Raw genomic sequence first — 21,650 nt, 5'->3', positions numbered from 1 at the left:
CTGTCTCGTGTCACCATAAACATTTGTGAAGTGAAATGACTTGTCAACTTTTGGATGGGATTGCCATGGTGACACTGACTGACTGACTGTATTGTGTTCAGGAGGTAATGGGTTGCTGGTGTCACAAATTGTGGTAATATTCACCTTTACTTATACCTTTCTCTACCTTTCTATATACATGTGTGTGTGTGTGTGTGTGTGTATACAATATATGCAACAGTGTAAGATGCTCACTTCCTTTGTTGTTGTTGTTGACTTTTGCTCGGTTGAACTATTCAGTCTTGTGAAAGTACCATATGTCCAGTAAATGCATCCTGTTCAACAAATTACAAAGTATTGAACAATGAGTCTATAGAATGTGTTTGCACATTCAAATGAAGAACATTTGCCTCCGGTCTTTGTTGTTGACCTGGTAGAAACTCTCTACTTTGGGTAAATTTAAACTTTACTTGTATTAAACTGTACAAATATCCATCCACAGTCACCACACCAATTTCTGTGGTCTCTACTGTCTGTCTTTCGCTTTTCCGGGTTTTGCTAATCATCTGACATGTATGACTGAATTGTCAGAGAACACACTAATGCCATGTTTGTGTCATTGACAAACACTTTAGTCGGGTACAAGGATAGTTTTCAGAGTTGGGGAATAACATCATAATTGTAATGCTAGTGTACAAGGCAGTGGAAAGTTTGAGTGGGCCAGTTAAGAGCCAATTTAAATAGAGGCTTTTCAATCTGTTTTTAGTAGTTGGATAAGGTAACAGTGTGTAGGAGGCAGTACAGACGCAAATTGCTTTGTGGTGGATCTCTTTCCAACATGATCCTAAATAATTCACTCAGCTCTAGCATCTAATGTGATCCCCCATCTCTGTATGCTGCTAGTTTATCTAATTTCTCACCGCGTGTGAATAATAGCTGATTAATAGACACAAACATTGGCTTTCAATACGGACTTTCGTAGGGCCATCATTCTTTCTCCTACACACTTAGAAGGCTGAGCTGTGACTTAAACGCTAGATACCACTAAATCCTACACACTGGTCCTTTAAATAACGAGCAAAATCATTGTCATTGAAATATAACTTGCAGCCACCGGGGGTTGTATTTATAATTTTTCTTTTGTTTTATGTACCCTCTACATACTTTTAAGAGTGGATGTCCATTTTGTTTGTACCTTGCACGTACACAAGCATGATACACTGCCGCTTGACATTCTGCCAAGAAATGGAGCAGTGTGCCAACAAAGGCAAGAAGAGGGCTGGCAAGCAAACACAGACGTAAACTATGTAGGTTTTATTTTCTTACAAAAATTGGCTTTGCAAATGTTTTATAGGGAAGAAACAGATACACAATGAAATTTGGTGTGAAATAGTTTTACAAAAACTCTACAGGGTACCTTTACATCAACATCAACCTACATGAACTGTTACTTAATGGGTTTGTGTTTTCAAATATTTTCTCACATTATGAGCATTAAATGCCAAAGCTGCATGCTTGACTTGGCTGGTCACTCATTACTCATCACATTATTCCTAGACTGCGACATGTAACACATTAAATACCAAATTTTCCAAAAATAAGTACTGTCTGTCTCTCTGTCTGTGTTTCTGTCTGAGGTGCCCTAAAGATAATTTGAAGGCAAAAGGCTGAGACTGAGGCAGTAATTGCTCTTCTATTGAACAGTCAGGGCAGCTCAGCTCACCTCATTTTACGTCTCCGTCCTGTTTACAAAAAATGTAATCCGTATTGGATTCAGAAGAGATTATGTGGGATTATCCATTGCATGGTCTAAATTCTATAACAGAGAATCATTACTATTAGTTGTGATGGAGAGTTTTAGCTTTGCACATTCAGAGTCTTGTTTCAAAGTTTCATTAGTATTAGTTTCACTCGACAGTCTCGGTGCCATGTCGCCTAAATGCTGTTCCTGCCAATAAAACAAGCCCAGAGGGAAAAACAGAGTTGTAGTGAAAAGGTTACTTGAGGTAGAGGAGGAAAAGGTAGAAGAAGAGGAGGAGAACACAGGTCGGTTTTGTTAATGGGGCTTCTGTTTTCCCCTGAGACTGGGGGTCAGATCGGGAGCCTCAGCTTGTCACGACAAGATAGATGCTGACTGATGTTTTTGGAGATGGAATTCAAAGTTTGCTGCCCTGCTCTGTTTACGATTAGGTAGACCGTGTTTAAGAGGAGGAGGGCAGATCGGCTGTGACACAAGAGGAAGAGAGGTCAGCTTTGTAGATGGAGCCTCAGTCATCTGCGGAGTTCAGAGTTTACTGCTGTGCTGTCGGTTTCTCTTGATGCACTACTGAGTGCAGGAGAAAAAGCATATTTGGCTTATTAGATTAGATAGAACTTAAATGATGTCCTAGGGGGACACTAGGCTGGAGAATGGACTGTAGATAAGATGGAGACAGAGAGCAGTGAAGATAATTTAACTAATTAAAACAACTGAACAATCATGTAGGAAATATATATATATATCTGATATATCTTCATTTCAAAATGTGTTGGATTTATCAAAATGTCTGTTGATTATGTTTTTTTAATTCATGTTTGATTGATTTTACTTTTTCTATAATCCAAGCAGATGGAAAAAAACAGAATAATGGAGGCATAGTTTTAAATTGAGACATCCTCCTGACAAGCAACCTCTTTTGGTCGAGTGAATAATGGCTGTTGTCTCTCAGAAGCAAAGGTGGAAGTAGTGTGAAATTCTCTGTTAAAGCCCTGCAAAACCTCTTCAGGAAGTGGTTGGTTGGGCATACAAAGTGTGTTTCTTTCTTTCTTTCAATCGTGACCACTCACAATCTTTCCATAACCTTGATGATTTGCCTAATTTAACTAGACTTTAATCCTTTATCCTTTATTATTTTCATGATAGGATCATCTTCCAGTTATCTTCTCAATTAATTATTTATCTGTTAAGTGTCAAAAAATAGTCAAAATTGTCTATAAGTGTAAGGGGATCTTCTATTGTCCATATCAGAAAAATGAAAGCTGCAAATCCTCACATTGCAGTGGTTGGTGTTTTTCCTTGAAAAGTGACTCAAATTATTATTTGATCATGAAACAGATGTAGATTAATTCTTGATGATCAACTCATCAATTCATTGACAAACCATTCCAGCTCTAAGATCCTTAGGTTTTTAGTTCTGGTAAATTCTGCAACACCTTTGGTTACTGGCCGCAACCCTTAGAACATTTTGAAAATACCAGTCCAAAAGTTTGGAAACTCACTGAGCTGCTACTTTTATCAGAAATACTGTACAGAAGAAGACGAGATACTTGTGTATCTCTGTACATTGCAAATGTTATGTTTCATTAAACTGCTGTAGCTATGCTTGAACTGCCGCGTATCCAATGCAGGAATGGCGGACTCGACTGCCACTGACGATGCAAGCTATTATCTGTTGAGGTAACTAATGGGTGTACATATTTAATGTCTATAGCAAAATAGAATGGCAGCCATACATAGTATCAAAATTTGATACTGATGCGAATCTTAAGGATCAAGAAAGGCTCATATAAATAATTTCTGTAATGGTCAGATGAGTTGTTTCAAAAGGCAGTGTCAATGTATTTTATTGGTTAGATATGATATTTGTTCAAAACACATTCTTCAAAACATATTATGAATAAATAATGAATGTAATAAATGTAAAATATGCTCTTGATAAGATACAAATGCATAATTTATGTGTCTTTTCAGTTTTTTGTATTCTCGTACCTCCAGACCAACCCTTCGGAAATACCTAGAAACAGATAACCACACTCGTAAATATATCTTCAATATTAGGAGTTTTTAGTTTCTTTCTGTATACACAAAGTCATGAATGATACATCTGGTCTACCATAAAATTGGAAGTGAAATCCTGATGGGGCCCACTTTTCAAGTAGATAATGACTAAAAGCAGAGAAACAGTGGTGATGTGAAAGGCACCGAGTCAGCTAGATGAATAAGAAACTTTTTCCATTAATCTGGTCCTGCATACGGTCTCTCATCAGTCTGAGACAGACCCCCACCAGAGCCCACCAACTTTAATCATTCATGTTATAATGAATCCAGGTTAAAAAATTGATGAGCAGCTCTACCTCTCGTCTGTGCGACTATGTGTGTGTGTTTGAGTGAGCGGGAGGTATTTTTCTTCCCTCCTTTCAAACCTCAGACGACAATTTTCCTCTCGCACACACACATCAAGACACGCATGCACATCTTAATGTAGGCAAGTGAGGAGCTCTAATTTAATACATCAGTGATAATGACCCTGTCTGGCTTGAGGATTAGTGTGTTTGTGTCTTCAAGTGAGTGTGTTTCAGGTCACTCATTCTCTCAGCCCGGCACTCGTCTCTCACATATTCTGCCCTCACAGCGTCTCGCTCTGATGCAGCTTAGCTCTGATCTGTTGCACCAGTACATCATTACTCTTCTCTGGTCAACATGCAAGGCTCAATCAGTTTAGCGATTACAGGAGAAAAGACGAGGTGAAAATTGGATTAAAAAACTGCACAAATCTAATTATCACCATAATAGTCAGATTTAATTTGTATTTGTTGTTGCAGTTTTTTTTTATTACTTTGGCAGATAAGCAACAGAATCATAATGTCTTCAGCATTGGTCTCCATTTTCTGTCACTGTTTTGCAGACAGAAAGCAGAACTGTCCGCTCGACTAGAGGTTAAACTGTTTTAGACATCTTGCAGGAGGAAAAATGTTGTCTTTAGTTTCCTAGGGACTCCTCAAAACTTGTTTTTCATGAAACCGGGTAAAGTTCTGCCAATGGGGGGCAGTTTGTTCTGAGTGCAGTTTCCCAGGTTTCAAGAATTTCTTGGAAATAATTGTTTCTTTCTTTCTTTCTTAAAAACTGACTTGCAGTTGACAAGCAATCTCAACTCAAGGTGCTCTTACTCCGGAGCTTTCAACCGTCCTCATTGCCCATGTTTCCTTCGAACTGTAGATATTCAGACTTTCCTCTAGGACTTCAGCCATGTTGATGATGACAAAACAATCTCAACTCAAGGTCCACCTCATCAGCAGATTGAGTTCCATGTTTGATGGTTGAGCTCGTAAAAGCTCCAGTGCTTGCATTGTAAATTCCTGAAATTATTTCACTCCATTCACAGATTTATGACTATAATGTTGGAGGTCAATATCAGACTAATTGATTTCTTGAGAGAATTTTTAAAAACTGCTGGAAGGTCTCAACAAATTTCAGAAATCCTGGCGTAACAGCAGTGTACATGGACTGGGTCCTTGCCACAGCAGCCTGGGTTCGTTTCCAGTACTTTGCTACATATCGTGCTCCATTAATCTTATATTTGTCTGTGAGAATTGTTCAAAAACATACTTACCTATACTCTACATATCACTGAAGGGAAGTCGGAGTGTGTGTGTGTGTGTGTGTGTGTGTGTGTGTGTGTGTGTGTGTGTGTGTGTGAGAGTCTGGCTCAGTGTGTGTGTGTGCTGCATCTCGGTGACAGAAGTGGGTTACCCTCAGCTAAGAACAAAGCTAAGATTTTGGCACTTTGAACGGTGACGCCAAAGCCAAGCCGAGCTAATTACAACCTCACGCTGGCTGCCGAGGCGAAGTCACAGAGGCGCTCCCTGGGAGGAACACTGAGAGCTGATTTGACCAATTACGAGTTCCACATGAAAACTATAATTATAATTGTATCATGATTCATCATTATTCCTTATTAAAATAGAGGATGTCAGTGGAAAATGACCCTGCAGTGAAAATTAAAATTTATTGTGGAGCAAAAGTCTGTAATCAAGGTGTGAGGAGTGGAGGTGTTGATGTATGTCAGTAATCACACCTTGATTAAACACCAGATATGGTTTATAACTACTATAAAGCTGACAGCCCTGTAAGTAATTAAACATGGTACCATAAATACAGTATGTAGATACATTAAATTAGTTTTACAGTGGAAGTAGCTGTGGATAATATCCAGTTTAATGCTGAAATAACAAATGTCTGTCCTGAAAGAGATATTAGTTCCCCTTTAGAGTAGTTTTTTGCTCTTGTCGAAAGGTCAGCATGCCTGTCACAGAGGCAGATCCCTGTAAAACTGTTTTATTAAACCAGTTCCTACTTTGTCCATGACAAACAAAAAGCAGTCAACTCTTACAGTATTATGACCAAATTGACTGCAGTCAACTATAAGTTATCTTTTCTAATTCTTAAACAATCATGTACGCACAGTTCAAAAAATGTCTGCAGAAAGTTGTCACATTGCTCACTCTCTTTGACCACTAGTCCAAAAACCCAAACATATTTCCTAATATCGTATATAACATATATATATATATATATATGAAAGCTTCGTTCCGGAGAAATCCACACTAAATCTCAGTTCCTGTATTTCGTTCTACTGCTACTATATTTATTTCATTGACGTATTGATGTTCACTCAAAGCTTAAAAACAGTCTCAGAGCATCCACTCTAATACACCCAGACTAGTTTGGTCTCTTTATACTTTAAAGCACAAAATAACCTGATCGGTTCACTGTCATTGATGTTGTCTGGACTCTCATGTTGTGCTTTTGTGATAAGACTTGTTGTAACACACAGGGTTTGTAGATTAAACCATAATTATACTGTAGGATTAGCATGAATTTTCCTTTTAGGGTAGACTATCATTTCATTAGTGTTGCAGAAGATTGCGTTATCTCTTCAGTTGATTCAGCCGGGCCACCTGCTGCTGGTACATGAGTGGGAGTGAGAGCTCTCTGCTGAAGTTTTGTTGACCACTTTATTTTGTGCCCAATAAATGTCTCTTTACTGCTCTGTTTCTGTTCTGCAGGGTGCAGAAGAGACGGATTACATGTGATGAAATTACTGAAATTTAACCACAAATCACCTGAGAGTATGGGGGGGGTTACACATTGGATTACAACTGGAAATAGCCTTCCCAGTTCTGTATTGTTTCTAATCTGTCTGTTGTTTGACTAATGCTGTTAACTCACAGAAGCTCCTGAAGAAAGACAGAGAGAAATCCTCCTTTCAGCATTAATGAACGATCATTATTACAGATGGAATCCTTCAGGCGTGTTGGTAATTAACACATACATTAATCTGCCAGTGTTACACAATCCTCCAGAGCTAAACAAACAGAATGCAGTAGTGAAAGTCTCTTAAACTCTTATATTCACTCTGATGAAGAAGGGGCAGTGTGGAAGAAGAGACGTGAGACAGAGATACTGCAGGATGTGAAAGGGGCGGGTGCTGCTGTTCTGAAAACAACAGGAAGGTACTTACTGTAGTTGACCTGCTGATGTGATCCCCTTATCAACACTGCTGCAGTGTCTGTGTCTCGCAGCTCATGGAGGCAATTATAAGCCACTTCTTCTCAGAGTTATAAATCACTCACTCAAAACTTATGAACATTACGAATTATCGTCCATAAACCCACTCAGAAATCATAGGAAAAAGATGTTCCCTTTAACTGCAGAACTTACGTTTCCTTTAATATCAAAGTAATCCAATGATACATTGACAGTGCATCCAGGTACATTGCAAACATATTGCTAGAAGATAACTCGGCACGCTTTTATTGGTGTTATATTTTGCCAAAATAAGCTAAAATGATAGCCGACAGCTATAACTCACTTGTCTCCATGACAACGTGTTTCTTGGGTTGGGGGTGTGCAGTCGATTGATTTGTCAAAAATGATACAAGTTGTGCAAAATCCGTAGCATTACAAAGTTGCTATTTTTTATTTCACATGCTTTAATTACTTTATTTCTTGTTTTTTGAACTGTAGACATTTCACCAAATTCCAAACCTTGTTTTGTCCTTTTTTGTTAGTTATGAGTTGCTGCTCTGGTTTTTGTTGTGGTGCAACCGTGTCCTTGAACACTGCGCTCTGATTTTAATATGCATGTTGGTATTTGTGGACTTACAAACAGTGTGCCTGACAGACTGCTTCTTCTTCTAACGACCTTTCATTAAAACTATGCTTAGTTTAAAACCAAATGTTAGACAGTTTCAGCTGAAATATACAACGCACTGCTTGATTTAGAACAGACTTCACTGAAATATTACAATTCTCTAATTTTAATGCTTCAGTAAGTAAGATTTGTAGAAGAAATCCACCTGTTTCATCAGCTTAAATCACAGTGGGGCTGCAGCACAGAGGACGGTCCCATCTCCTCTAATTGGGAGGACATAGATTAAATGTTTGCCCAAATGAAATTCTCCGCTGTGAGGTACAGACGCTGCTGGGAAATCTCAGCAAAGGAAGTGACAAATCGAACAAAGTGTCTGTTAAACAGCAGTGAATGAGCATCCTGTCAGGAGGACACAGGACTCGCTAACGTCAGATCTTTCAATGTGTGGGTATTGAAATAACATTTTCTCTAGAGACAAGCGGCTCACAGAAAGAGAGAAAGAATGGTGTTCACCAGGCATTGTGATAGACTGAAAAGCTTTAGCTGCACATGGTTCCCTTCCATCTAACATTTCTGTGAGTGCTGCATGGTGGTGAGATTTGGAGGAGGAAGAAATTGATTTAAAAAGGGCACCATTCAAAGGAGTAAAGCTGCGAATATGAACAGTGAGTGTTCCAAATGAAAGCACTCGGCCATTGGCCCTTGTACAATACAGTGTGCGCTGTGCTGAGTGTTTTATTTATATTACAATATCATGTTATCAGTTGTGTGATTCACATGTAGCCTTAGACAGCATTTTACATTTAGCCCTCTGTCTTTATTTCCACCATTTAGCGCTGGCGTTAGACATTGTTTTCCTATGGAGATACACCAACGGTTGCAGCAAGGCTTTCTTGGAACACTGTATGTCCGTGACGTAACCCGTAAGCACCCCCGTAGGGACAACAAACTCATTCTTCATTTCCTTAATGAGACAATATTTATACACCCAAACCCTTCTTGATCGTCAAGTTCCTATAGGATAACATCTAGTGCCTGTTGTGTTAAACTGTACATAATTCTTGAATGGCCTTCAATAGCCTTGTTTTGTTGTGTTTAAAATTTCCCCAGCTGTTTTTCTGCTACTTCATGTACGTTGGTGATGATCCTATGTAGTCAGACTTCCCTGAATGCACAAGGGTCTGCCAGTTCCTGCATACAGCAAGCTGAATATCTAGATAGAAAGCACACAATGTAAAACGAAATGTAGCATTTTTAGATTTGATTTTGAGAACATTTGTATTTAATGAAAGCAGTCACTTAATAATCAAAGATCTCCGCACATACTTAAAATTAGGGTACATTTTTCCATGCTTTTTTTTTGTTACTATAAAAATTGATACCACCAGCTGCCCAATATCTGGCTCCCACATAATCTTATAATCTATAATATCCCCAGTTTTACTTTAGCCAGGGACCTTAGTCACATATTATCTCCGTCTCTCTCTCTCTCTCTCTCTCTCTCTCTCTCTCTCTCTCTCTCTCTCTCTCTCTCCCTCTCTCCCTGCCATAACATGTCTATATCATTAGTATCAAATGAAGGCAAAATGCCATATCTAAATCATTATTGTTTTCATGGATTTCACTAATGGTATATTTCCAACCTCATCTCCTTTACTGTAACTCACTTTGGTGGGGACAAACTGACCTCTAATCACTGTGGGTATACTGGCATTTGCACACAGCACTTTATTTGACAGCCTTTGAGAAATCACAGAATTTGCATTCGTTTAGAGTATACAGGAAACATAACAGCAGAGAGTTTCAGAGCTGGCTCAGGGACAGTCCAGCGGAGAAATGGTCATAAATAGTGATGATAAATCACATCTGTGTGTAAATGAGCCAGACTGAGACACCTGGGCACATTTCCAAACAGCGGGTTTCACCTTTTCAGCAGTATGAGCTTCTAGAAGACAAGTTGAGAGAAAAGCTGCAAAACATTAAATGTTTTTAATTAGACATACATTTTCCAGAGCGCATTGTTAGGCATTGTGCACTAACATCTTCCCTTTCTAGTGTCCTTCATGGAGCCCTTCAAGGGGCTTACTACATTTCAAAGTCCATCCATTACCTCTCCATTAGGAGTTAAAGTGGGAGGGATACGTGGCTTCGTTGTCTGATAGGATCAATAAGGATGTTTTATAGCCTGTGCAATGTGTCACTATTGATCCTGAGATCACTCAATGACCTTGATGTACCGTCAGTACACCCTGAATGACCTTGGCCAACAGGCAGAACATTGAGCAAAGCCTCAGGCAATTAAGTGCCTTTTATATCATTGTAATAAATGGGCAAGAAGCTATTTACATAGAATTTATACTGTCCTCTCAATGAGCTTTGTAAGCTAAGGGTATGAAATTCTCCAATGAGATCTTCAAACTTACACTTATTCTAACGGGACTTCTGGACTGTATTTCATCTTAGGTCCACACCAATGTTGTGCTATTTTTCAGTAGCCTAATAACACCACATTCATCTTCTTCTTAATGCCCTCTGGGTCAGATTCAGTCGTATCCAGTCGGATTTCCCCTGACATCATTGAAACAAAGCAGTAGAAACTCTACCGCTTTTGTCCACAGGGGCCGCCAGCATCAACAAAAACTAAAAGTTCCTTGTTGCTGCTTAAAATACACTCAAACAGAGAGCAGAACAGGTTTGAATGTGGCTACCTGCACAGGATCTACTATATAATTCCATTCATTGCAAGGTCCTCTGTGGTTCCACTTTACACCTCCCTGCTGTGGCGATTGCTTTGTGATTTGATGACTCCTATGAATAAGTGCTTTATGCTGTTAAGTAAATGTATACCTTTCTCTCTGTTCTTATATCCCTGTCTCCTTGAAGTTACTCTAAACGCCCTCAGTATCATGTTGATTCATAATATTGGACGACATTTCCTCTGGCCTCTGGCTAATGTGCTCTTGTAGATCTCTTGATTGGCTGAGTAAGTGAAAAAGGCTTTTGTGTGCAAAGGGAAGTCAAGGTTACCAAGTTTGATGCTCCAACTGATTCCAAATGGTGATATTTTCTCTCCATTTATCTGGCCGAGATACTATACCTTCGGGATATGTGTATGCATCTCCAGGCTGCACTCTTACCCATTACCTCCTCTGACTTGTCTTCTTGTAGAAGACATGAATCAGCAACATTTTTGTGTTTGAGCAGGATCAGTTCATTGATCTGCGTCTTTAGAGGTAAAATGATCTGAAATCTGATACTTCTTTCTCATTAAATGCCTTCCGAGAAACATTTCTCTCCAAGAGGTAAGATCTTCTGTCTTAAGTGGATTGACAACCACCAGAGCTCCCCTTTCATGTTTTGCTGTTTCTGAGCCTGTATTTTGGTCAGTTCCCTCTTCATTTCCATTAGTGTTATTGCTGTTTATTTGCATGTGTTCAGTTTTGATTTAAATGTTATTCCAAGATCAGTACATACAATAAAACTACACTGCCATCTGGCCCTCGTGTTGCACGCATTCCCATGAAATACCTTGCTGTGGTCATGCATGTTGTGTTCAAAGCTGCAGAGCGACACAGGAGAGGAACATGGTCACTTAAAGGTATACTCCACCAGATGCTTGTTTGTGGCGAGTAGTAGTTTTATTCAGCTTGGATTGGCAGCAGTTATAATGGTAATTCAATTGAGGCCCAAAGTGCAAACATTAATCAACAGCATTCATGCAATCTTCGGTGGAGTATTCCTTTTACTTCCCTTCAAGAACTCAGTTTGTGCATCTCATCCTCAGCTTGAAGGGTCTGCAGCTTTGCAGCATGTGCTGTTAAAAGCAGATACACATCTTCTGCTAAATCCTGCTGTGTATTCACCTTTTCTTTCCCCTGTCTTCTTTCTTTATTCCAGTCGATCAAAGTATGTTTGAGAACTCCATTGCCCAGCAGCAAAGTCCACAGATCTCCAGGCCAGGCCAGACCTCGGCCCGACGCTCCCCAGCGTCAGCTAATCCTAACCTGGGGTCCAGCTCCATCGACTCTCCATCCTCCGGAGGCCAACAGAGGCTTAAGAATGCCATTAATCTGGGCAAAGCTGTCGGCGCAAAGGTTAGCACAGCACAAAGCATTAAGTTCTGCAGGTCCACACCACACCTGCAGGTTCCCTTAACTGTGAATATTTGGGTCATAGAGTCAGTTTCATTATTTTATTGTTGCATCAGTGGAGTAATTTAATTCAAAAATACCTTTCTTTCTTTTTGTCTTTCTTTCCTCTTTGTTTCATATTTCTTATCTTTTTCTTTCTGTCTTTCTTTCTTTCTTTCTTTCTTTCTTTCTTTCTTTCTTTCTTTCAGGTCAATGACTTGTTAAGAAGAAAGGAGCCCAGCCACATTGGGGACATTGGGGTCACTGAGGTTAACAAGAATGTCGGTGCTGTGTGGAGTATGGACCAACTCAACCAGACCACTGCAAACAGGTACAAAAACCCACACACGCCTATATTTCCTGCTATTTGTGTTGTGAAGAAAGTACTTTTACATGGTGAGTCTAAATTTAACCTGTCTTCATTTTTATTGGAATTTGTATATTAATCCTGAACCCCAAATCATTATGAATTAAACCTTTATTCTCCTAAATGAATTTTCAGATTTGTGTCTCAAAGGTTGCTGGTTGGTTTAATCCCACACACTAACTCAGGCAGTTTGGTTTACTTTTGACCTCTCTGATTAAACAAGTCATTTCTTGTATTCATTTTGTGGATGAATATGTAGAAATCGCAAAACTTTCCAGGGCCACACATTCAATTTAATGATAAAACTACTGAAAGACATTATCTTATTGTAGGTAAAAAAAAAATATTAAATTACCCAGTCTGAGTGTGTCTGTCCCTGTAATTTCAGGAAAGGTGAATGATTTAAGACTTTTCCTGTGAAATGTGGTTTTAAATTAATAATGACACATCAAAGGCGCCTGTGAGACATGTGAAATGTAATAAGACTGAACTTTTCAGCTTCTCATCCAGTCAAAATGGAAATGGCTTCTAATTGTGTATTCATTACCTGCTAACATACATTCACTCATGCTTTCCAGCCAGGTTGTTTCTGTGTGTCTGTATTTGGGGATTTGTTCCACAAGCATTGATCTGTTGTCTCTTCAACTGAAGATCAGTCAAGCAGAAGTCATTTTTTAGCAGCTCTGCTCCCATTTGTCTCAATTTACTGGACTGTGAATAGATTTAGCTAAATTTATCAGTGATTTGTAAAGATTTTGCCGTACCACCAACTGATCCGGATGGGTGGAGCTTAGATTTTTTTTTTAACATAACAACTGATGGACTCCCTGATGTTTAAACCGAGATGCCTGAGATAAAATGTTCAGTGGACTCGACCCCAGGGCATTCAGGAGCATCTCTCATTTTCTGTTGATTTATTCGAGTATTTGCACAGTTAATGATGTTGTCTAAAAAGTCTACATCGATACACAAGAAGCCATAACGCTGCCTGACGCAGCAGTGCCATGAATTTGCTGACATCACCACAAACCATGTTCCTAACTTCTCCTGGTTGAAGGCAAAACTGTCCCTGAAGCCTTGTGCTGTGTTGTTCCTGTAAGAACATGCACCAATACAGCAGGAACTGAGGTAAACATACCCAGCCAGCAGCATGTTGTAGAAAAAACTGACTGACCGAGTTAGTCGTGTATCATCCACTAAACCTGCGAGGCAGCTGGATTCGTAAGATCATGCGAGAATCCATCTTTCCAGGCTTCGAGCTCGGCGCTTGTGTCTGAACACAGTGCTTACGGACCAATCAGCATCTTGTGAGGATCTACTGGAGGCTATGACATAAGCTATGGCTGTGATTTAACGCAAAGTGTGACAAAGTGTTTGAGAACTGGCTGTTTGCTTGAAGACAACAATGGTGGCTGCTAAAGAGGTTAGCATGGATGCTGCTGGTATCAGTTATATCAGAACAGGAGAGTATTTCTTCATTGAAAGAAGGGGAAAGAACGGCACTGAAGGCTTTTCTTGATGGCAAATATGTTTTTGCTCTTCTCCTCACTAACTTCAGTAGTAGCTTGACTACATTATGTTTGTTTTATCTGATTGGTTTGCCAGTGATAGACAGTGAAACACCATTGGTTCATCCAATCACATACCAAGTCGTAATGACAGCTTAAGATGGTTCTGTGTAACAAACCAGGTTATGTGTTTACTACTCTGGGTGTGTCAGAAGACATTTCTGGGGTATTTGAAATGAAAGTTGAGGAAATAATAAATTAAGTTAAGTATAACTTTTACTAAAAATCTTCAATTCAAATGCAGTTGACTCAAAACAGCTTGAAAATTAATACATCATTACACCTTTACCAGTATTGTTTTTCTACTGGACCATGGACTGTGTATCCAGATACATATCGAATCATCTGAGAAGAAGACATACACACCCTGCTGAACATACAAGGTTTTCCATCCCCTGATAACAAAAATATGTTTGGCCTCTTTATTTTCTCATACAGCACAGCAGTGCATATTGAACTATTTGTTTGTATCCCTATCAGCTCCAGTGAACAGTCATGCAGCGGTAATAATACGTTCTTTCTTATCACCGTGGGTTACCATGGTAATTTTCTGTCACTGTAGGGAGCAACCTGAGAAATAAGTATGTTTTTATACAGTTTTAGTGCACAATGAGCAGCCATTAGATTTGCTGTACCCTGCACCTTCTAATGGTTTGGCCACAATTCTAATTCGATCTATATTTTACACAGTTCATCAATACACAGTGCATCAGCTGTTTCTAATTTGTTGTATCTCATTCATATTGTGCATTTCAGCTTAACACTTCTTCCTAAAATCTCAACTGTTTCTGACAGTTTTCACCAGTGTAAACACATGGTTTATATTCTGTGTTGCTGGAAAATAGAAAAGATTTTTATTTTTCCCTTTTTAGGGTTTAGTTTCTTTCGTGAAGAAGACACTGCGTGTGTTGCAAACCTCCTGCAGTTTAATTAATGACTTTGGAAGTGGATACTTTCTAAAGCTCACCAGTTTGTTACTTTATTAATGTTCTTATAAAAACCAAAGGTATTTCTTTTCTTAATTACTCCTATTGTCAACCTGTTTTCTTGTACGACACGTAGAAAAATGTAGAAAATAAATTATATATTCTTGAAAACAGAACAAGGCCGTCACCTGGCAACAGTGTTTGAAAGACTTAAAACACTTAAAGTGTATAATAAATATAAATTATAATTTTGTAATAATTTTTGCTCTCTCCTCCTTCCCTTCTCTCCTCTCTTCCAGCCACATCTCCTCCTTCGACTCCTTCCCGCGGCTCGACCCGCCACCCCCATCAGGAAAGAAGCGCCTCCCTCGGGCGCTGAAGACCACCCAAGACATGATGATCTCGTCTGACCCCGTGGTCTCCTCTCCGGACACTGCCGAGTCTTCCACCGTCATCTCCTCTCCTGACAAGACACCCCTCATCGCCAAGGAGGAGCTGAGGATCAATGAGGAGCAGCAGCAGGGCGAGAAGGAGGAGGAGGGGTCAGAAGAGATCCCGTTGTCACTGGACCCAGCAGAGGAGAAAGCTGCTGCTGATTTGGAGACGACGGGAAGCAACGGCAAGGTTGATAGAGCGATAGAAGGAGAAGAAGATGCTGTGGAAAACGGGAGCACTGAAGGAGGCGAGGAGGAACATCAGTCCCAGCTCCAGCTCTCTGTGCCAGACCTCATCAACAAAGACCCCCCGCAGCTGGAGCCCAGAGCTAAGCCCTCCGACGTCTGGCAGAAGGTGTCAGACTCCCGGCTGGCCTCCACCCCCTGCTCAGGGAAAACTCCCTGTCGCATCAGCCTGGGCGAGGAGGTTCTCATGGGGAACGGCGCCCCCTACAGTAAAGGCACCGGAGTGAGTCCTGAAGACTCGGAGCCCCACCCAGACCTGCTGTCGTTTGAGTAACCAGCACAGCCGGGATCACCAGTTTAATATGTCTCAAAAAGTTTGGAACTCTTTCTTCTAATTCCGACTGCAGATGCTCAAGAGGTAAATCAAACAGACTTCAATAAGAACTGCAGATCAAATATTCACTGCCACTTTTAATTATATAACTCGCCCTGCTCCAGGGTTTGCTTGAGGAAAAGGGAACAAGTGCTTCCAGGAGCCAGGACAGGGGCCGGATCTGATGCTTTTTACCTTTTTAGAAACTTTTTAGATGAGTTTAAAGGTCACGGTGATACAACCTGGCCCAGCTAATGACACTGCCAGCTTCTTCCTAGTGATATGAACACAAGGCTGACCAGCACTAGATAATGAATAAGCAGCAAGAGAGAATATGGCTTAGAGGTGAGGGTTCATTATTATATATATAATGCAGAGGATCTTTTTTTCAAATGTAACATTTCAAATACAGAACACATAACTATTGAAGAATATAATTTTATCACAGTGTAGTCATCATGTTTTAGCTCTAAGAACGTGTCATGTCTGCTTTAGGAATGCAATAATGCCAGATAATGTAATAATGAATGTAATTAATGGAATGAAATATCCCTTTAAATGGGCTGAAAATGTAAAATCCTGTTAATGAATTTCTGGCAGGCGTAAAACAACTCCAAAGTGATATGACTGTTTCCTGAAAAAGAAAAAAACATTATTACTTCATTTGTTTTTCTATAAAAGTTTGGGTTGTACTAATCAGTATTAAGTTATTATATTATCAAGCCGTTAATTTCAAAAACCCTTTTTGACATTTTTAGTCCATGTCATACAAACGCTGCTACAGTGAAGCCAATTACTAACTGCGACTAATATGAGTTATACAGCGACATCATTTACATCCAGTATAATTAGAATAACTAAGTTTTAGCAGTGGAATCATATTTGTAGTAAATCTGGAGAACTGAATGCAGACTCGGGAGGAGTTGAAGGAAACGAGAGGAAGAGGCTGAACGAATGTGAATGTGTTAGAGAAGGAAGGGTCTCGGGGGAGTTCACTTTCAGTTCATTTGGTACAAAATGTCAAGCAGCAGTTTCTGTCGGAGTTTGACCAGGACTGGAAACCTTTTGACCCTCAGCGTCATCCATATTCAATTATTTCTGACTCCTTTTTGGTCCAGTAGGAGGTTTAGAAGTTGCTCTCTCCTACGCTGGCCTTTGGCACAGATTGTGGCCCTGAAAGTGACTATTGAAAGCTCTCAGCCAGTAGGGGTATTTATCAAAATCCCAATCAATAGGTAGATTCTGTTTTGATTTTTTTTTTTAAAGAGAAGAGAAATCTGGGATTTATTTATTCATATTTCTGAATACTTAAAAAAAACTGGATGAAAAGATTGTGTATATCAATATGAAAATCCAGGTGTAAACTGGAATCTAAAGATCTCTGGGCACTTTTTGTGACTCCAGCAGCAATCTTGGTTTTGCCACCCATTTTTCTGTTCACTTCCTATTGCTGGAAGCATAACCTGAACTGTCTCCACCAGTTCGGTTTCAGTTCAGAGTGAAACAGTGCCCTCTGGCAGCAAGAAACATAATGCTGGGAATTAAAATCCATGTGAAAAAGTTCATTTGTTATACTAATTCAAAAAAAAATAATTATTTATGGGAGCAGATTCAGATTATTTACATACATGCATTACCTGCGTGATGAGAATGGCTTCCATCGATGACAAAATTTGAACTGGATGAACCTGAAAGTGGAATCTTATTTCCCCCCGAAAAACCCTGACAGAGAGTCTCGATGGATAGCTGGGCGGCATGTGGAGGGCGGGCTAGTGAAAAGTTATTTTGGAGCAAAAGAGAGGCAAGATAATGAGCTGTCAACAGAAAGAGATGAAAGAGGTGTATTTTATTCAAGCAGATCATTAAGTGACAGACCAAAGACACAAATTAGCGGCTCAGTCAGACAGGTTGTTTTTGTCATATTGTGTAATCGCTCTGACAGGTTATCTCCACCCAAGTTTAGATTTGAGCTGTCTGTATGAAAAGAGAAGCAATAATTCATGCAGAAGAATTTTTGTTCTCCTTTATTTTCACTTCATCTACTAATGAAAAAGTGAAAACCAAAGTCAAAGTAGTTAAAACACTTTTGGTAAATCTTAAGACTTTTTGGACTCATCGGAGAGAATCTGGTGTTAGAGCTTCAACGATTGCGAATAATTCATATATGTATCTGTTAAATAATCTGTGATTTTTAAAATGTATTGAAAAATCAATCAGTTTGCATTTGTAACCCTAAAAAAAGAAATTCCAAATACTCTGATTTCAACTTCTCAAATGTGAACATTTTCTGGTTTCTTTAGTCCGCTATGACAGTGAACTGAATATTTTTGGGTTGTGGACAAAACGAGACATTTGAGGACGTTTTCTGACATTTTATGGACCAAACAACTAATCGGTTAATTGAGAAAATGACCGACAAATGAAACGATAATGAAAGTAACCGTTAGTGGTAGCCTTATCTGCTGTGTTCAGCTGCTTAAAGATGAGCTAACATTAGCAGTAGATATCCAGCTGTTGGATCAGTAGTATGTTCATTCAGTCTGCTTTACCTCATGTGTCGCTGTAGCAGGATCAGGAACAGGATGTAATGGTTGTTTCAGCACAATCAAAGTTCAGATCTGTACTTTATAACACTATTATCTGAGCTTCTGTCTGTGCGACTGCATCAACATTCACGGTTTTTTTCTGTGAGGTCCTGAAGCGGCGTCTATAAGTGACCACTGTATCCTTGCAGGGATTTCCTGAACCTCGAAAAAGAGCAAAGAATTCCCAGAATACAGTGAGACGGACACAGAGATACAGCTGTAGTTGCGGTCAGGTCATGCCCAGCAGAATGAGTGGAATGTGGAGCTGGACTCTGTTAGAGAAAGGAAGCTTTGTCTCTCTGACTTTGTCTGTCTCTCTGACTTTGTCTGTCTCTCTGACTTTGTCTTACATACTAAGTGCCCTAAAAGATCCCCCATTCATTTTAAAACTGTAACAAAACAAATGAAATTACCCAGTTAGTTTTATCTTGCAATCAGACTTATCTTCAACTTAAAGTTCTGAATAAAACCTGGAACTTTGTTTGTGGAGGCACATGCTGCTGTTGAGTTTTTCAAATGTCAATGTCAGCGCTTTGAGCAGCACAAACAAACTATCTCCAGCGTATTGGGGTGGCAGATGTCTCAGCTGTGGATGTTTCCAAAACAAAACAATTTGCATTGCTAGATAGCACGTTAATGGGAAAATCGAAAAAGTGACATTTGGGTGAACTGACCTTTCAAGATCAGGGAGCAAGAATGGAAAAATGTTCTGAAAATAAATGCATTGAACAATGAATGACATTGAACACAGCTTGAACAATGAAAATATGACCAAAACTTTATCAATCACACATATTAAATCCAGGACTTTCAAATCATATTGACATACAAACAACATTTTTAATGATTTTGATGCTTCAGTTGTGTTTTTGTGTTATTATTTATTGAACTGGAAGCCCCTGAATCCTGGTTTCAAATTACTTTTGTATTTCTAGTAATAAAAAAAAGGACTGACAACAATCAAGGGTAAAGTTTAGAGGAAAAAAATACTCTTGGATTTTATTTATGAGTTTAACATTCAACTGAGCTCTGTCCACTCTGAAAAGCAAAGAGAGAAACACAAATACAGAAAACTCAAATACAGAAAATAACCAAAATTGGCACAAAATCTGTTTTTTAATGACCTTAAAACTAAAGAAAAGTGTTGCACATTGTCATCTGTCTGGCTTCTGAAATCTATTTTAAGCAACACTAAGGTTTGTCTTTAGGATTCAGGTGATAAGTCATGAATTGTTCTACACCTGCATGAACCAGGTATCGGAGAACACACTCGATCAGACTGAAAACAGCTGTTTGTATTTAGTCGGAAGGTAAAAAGATGCTCAGAGGGCGACACACTGTCTGACGTGCTTTGTTTCATCTGCGACAGAGCAGCTCTGTCCAGTTACCCTGGCTCATTTAAAACCACTAAGATAGATTTATTTTGTATTTTTCTGATGAAGGAATGGCGGTGTACATTTTTATGGAAATTTTCTATCGCTCTTTTTACAATATCTGTGAATATGCAAATTGGTTCTTGCTCTAATAAATGAAGGAACGTGATTTATTTTAATATTCAGTCATAGAATCTAGTTATGGCAATCTGTGTTATTTAGCTGATACGAGAAGAAATGATCTTGCTCTCTGTTTTAATGTTGTTGAATCATGTTTTCTTTTTGTCTTTGTAAAGCCAGTTGACATAATTTCAGCAAATACGATGAATGAAGGACGCTAAATGCAGCACAGTTTTGAAAAGGCACAAACGGACCGATAAAGCAAACCTGGGACTCGATTGTATCTGAAAACTGCTGCAACTTAAATTAATTCTTTCATTTTTATTGAAAATATGCTACAAAAATCAAAATGTATAATTTAGCCTATTTTTTGTTTTATTTTCCGAATGTATCTTTTTTTTTTAAAGTGGGGATGTAATAACTCCTGTAATGACTGTAATCTTTTTTTATTATCTGGAAATAGACCTAATTGTGACCTTATTCCATGTTGTGTGACTCTGTGTCTTTTTTAAGATTATTGTGGTAACTTTCTTTTTTTATCTCTGTAGAAAAAGCCTCTCCTCGTTTATTCTGGGCATATCCTGTCTTTTATGTCTTTCCTTCGTCTCATTCCTGCGTCAATGGCAGCCAGCCTCCCACTCAGTCCTGCCAGCAAACTTCCTGTTGTGACGGCGCTGATGTCCTAGCCAGTTTTAGCAAGTTTTTTTTCTCCTCTGAATCTGTGTCAATCTTGAGTATAGACAGGCCTTCTGTGTCCTCCCTCTGATAGATCGTCTGTTTTTGGAGACGGTGGTGGCGGGAATTCAGAAGTCGAAGCTGCTCTGATGTTTAATTAATCTGTGTTTGTACTAATTCATGGAAATCCTGGTCTTCTTCCTCTTGGCGTCTGCGTGTGTCGCCGGCCTCGTGTTTGTTGCTCTGTCTTAAAGCCCGGCAGGAATACGACGGAGGATGAATCCAACAATGAAGACGACTGCCGGGTCGAGGCGGTTTATTTATCTTCCACATCAGTGGTGTAAACAGCCAATCAGCTAAGACACGCAGGTCATGTCACTGTTTAATAATTCAAACATGATGCATTTATTCATTCATTACAAAGAAATCTAGGCCTCTATGCATTATGAATCGTCAAGTGTTGGGGGCAGTAAACAGGCGGGATGAAGTCTGTACAGACTAAACAACTTTCTTTATTGCATGTCCCAGTATGAGTTTCTCGGCTAATTTGTGGAAAGAAGTGTTCCCCAGAAACATCGCACTGAAAAGTTTTGCCACAAAGGCCCCTCAACCCAACCCAACAGTTTCAGAACAAGTTACTGAAACTTTGGCAAACCCTTTGTTGACGCTCAGAGGCGTTTCAAGACTTTTTTTGACTGGGGTGGTACAAGTGGGGCACTGACTTATGCAGGGGTGGCACGAAGTATTTGTCTTCATATGGAGCCCGTCACAGCCTCTGAAAGACAGTGCGGAGTGGAGGAGGGAAGGATAATGAGGTGGCCAATCAGATTTCAGTGGTGGTCACTGGTCTCCTTATTTGAAAGTGCAGTTAGAGCATCTTTAGCTTCTGACATATTTCTGAGTGAATTTGATTTTATTCAAAAGTTGGAATCCCTAAGTGACCATAGATAATAAAAAGTGATTTATCTGTGAGTGCTGTAAAGATATATTTTTGCATATGTTTGCACTTTCATCAGTCTGC

The 21,650-nt window shown here is 39.4% G+C and overlaps 1 protein-coding gene across 2 annotated transcripts in view; it reads left to right on the top strand.

The window, feature by feature from the left end:
• The window catches only part of LOC127349852 (carboxyl-terminal PDZ ligand of neuronal nitric oxide synthase protein), a 170,585-nt gene extending 150,151 nt beyond the window's left edge, over positions 1–20,434 (top strand). For both annotated transcript variants that reach the window (XM_051375837.1, XM_051375838.1), the window contains exons 11-13: positions 11,790–11,986; positions 12,232–12,353; positions 15,183–20,434. In XM_051375837.1, coding sequence (XP_051231797.1) covers positions 11,790–11,986; positions 12,232–12,353; positions 15,183–15,837 — 974 coding nt within the window. In that variant the 3' untranslated portion in view covers positions 15,838–20,434. The remainder of the gene's footprint in view (positions 1–11,789; positions 11,987–12,231; positions 12,354–15,182) is intronic.
• Positions 20,435–21,650: the final 1,216 nt, after the last annotated feature.

The sequence above is a fragment of the Dicentrarchus labrax genome, unplaced genomic scaffold (genome assembly GCF_905237075.1).
Source record: "Dicentrarchus labrax unplaced genomic scaffold, dlabrax2021, whole genome shotgun sequence".
NCBI classification, from domain to species: domain Eukaryota; kingdom Metazoa; phylum Chordata; class Actinopteri; family Moronidae; genus Dicentrarchus; species Dicentrarchus labrax.
Note: the sequence above shows the minus strand (reverse complement) of the source record. Positions and strands in the feature narration are given on the sequence as shown.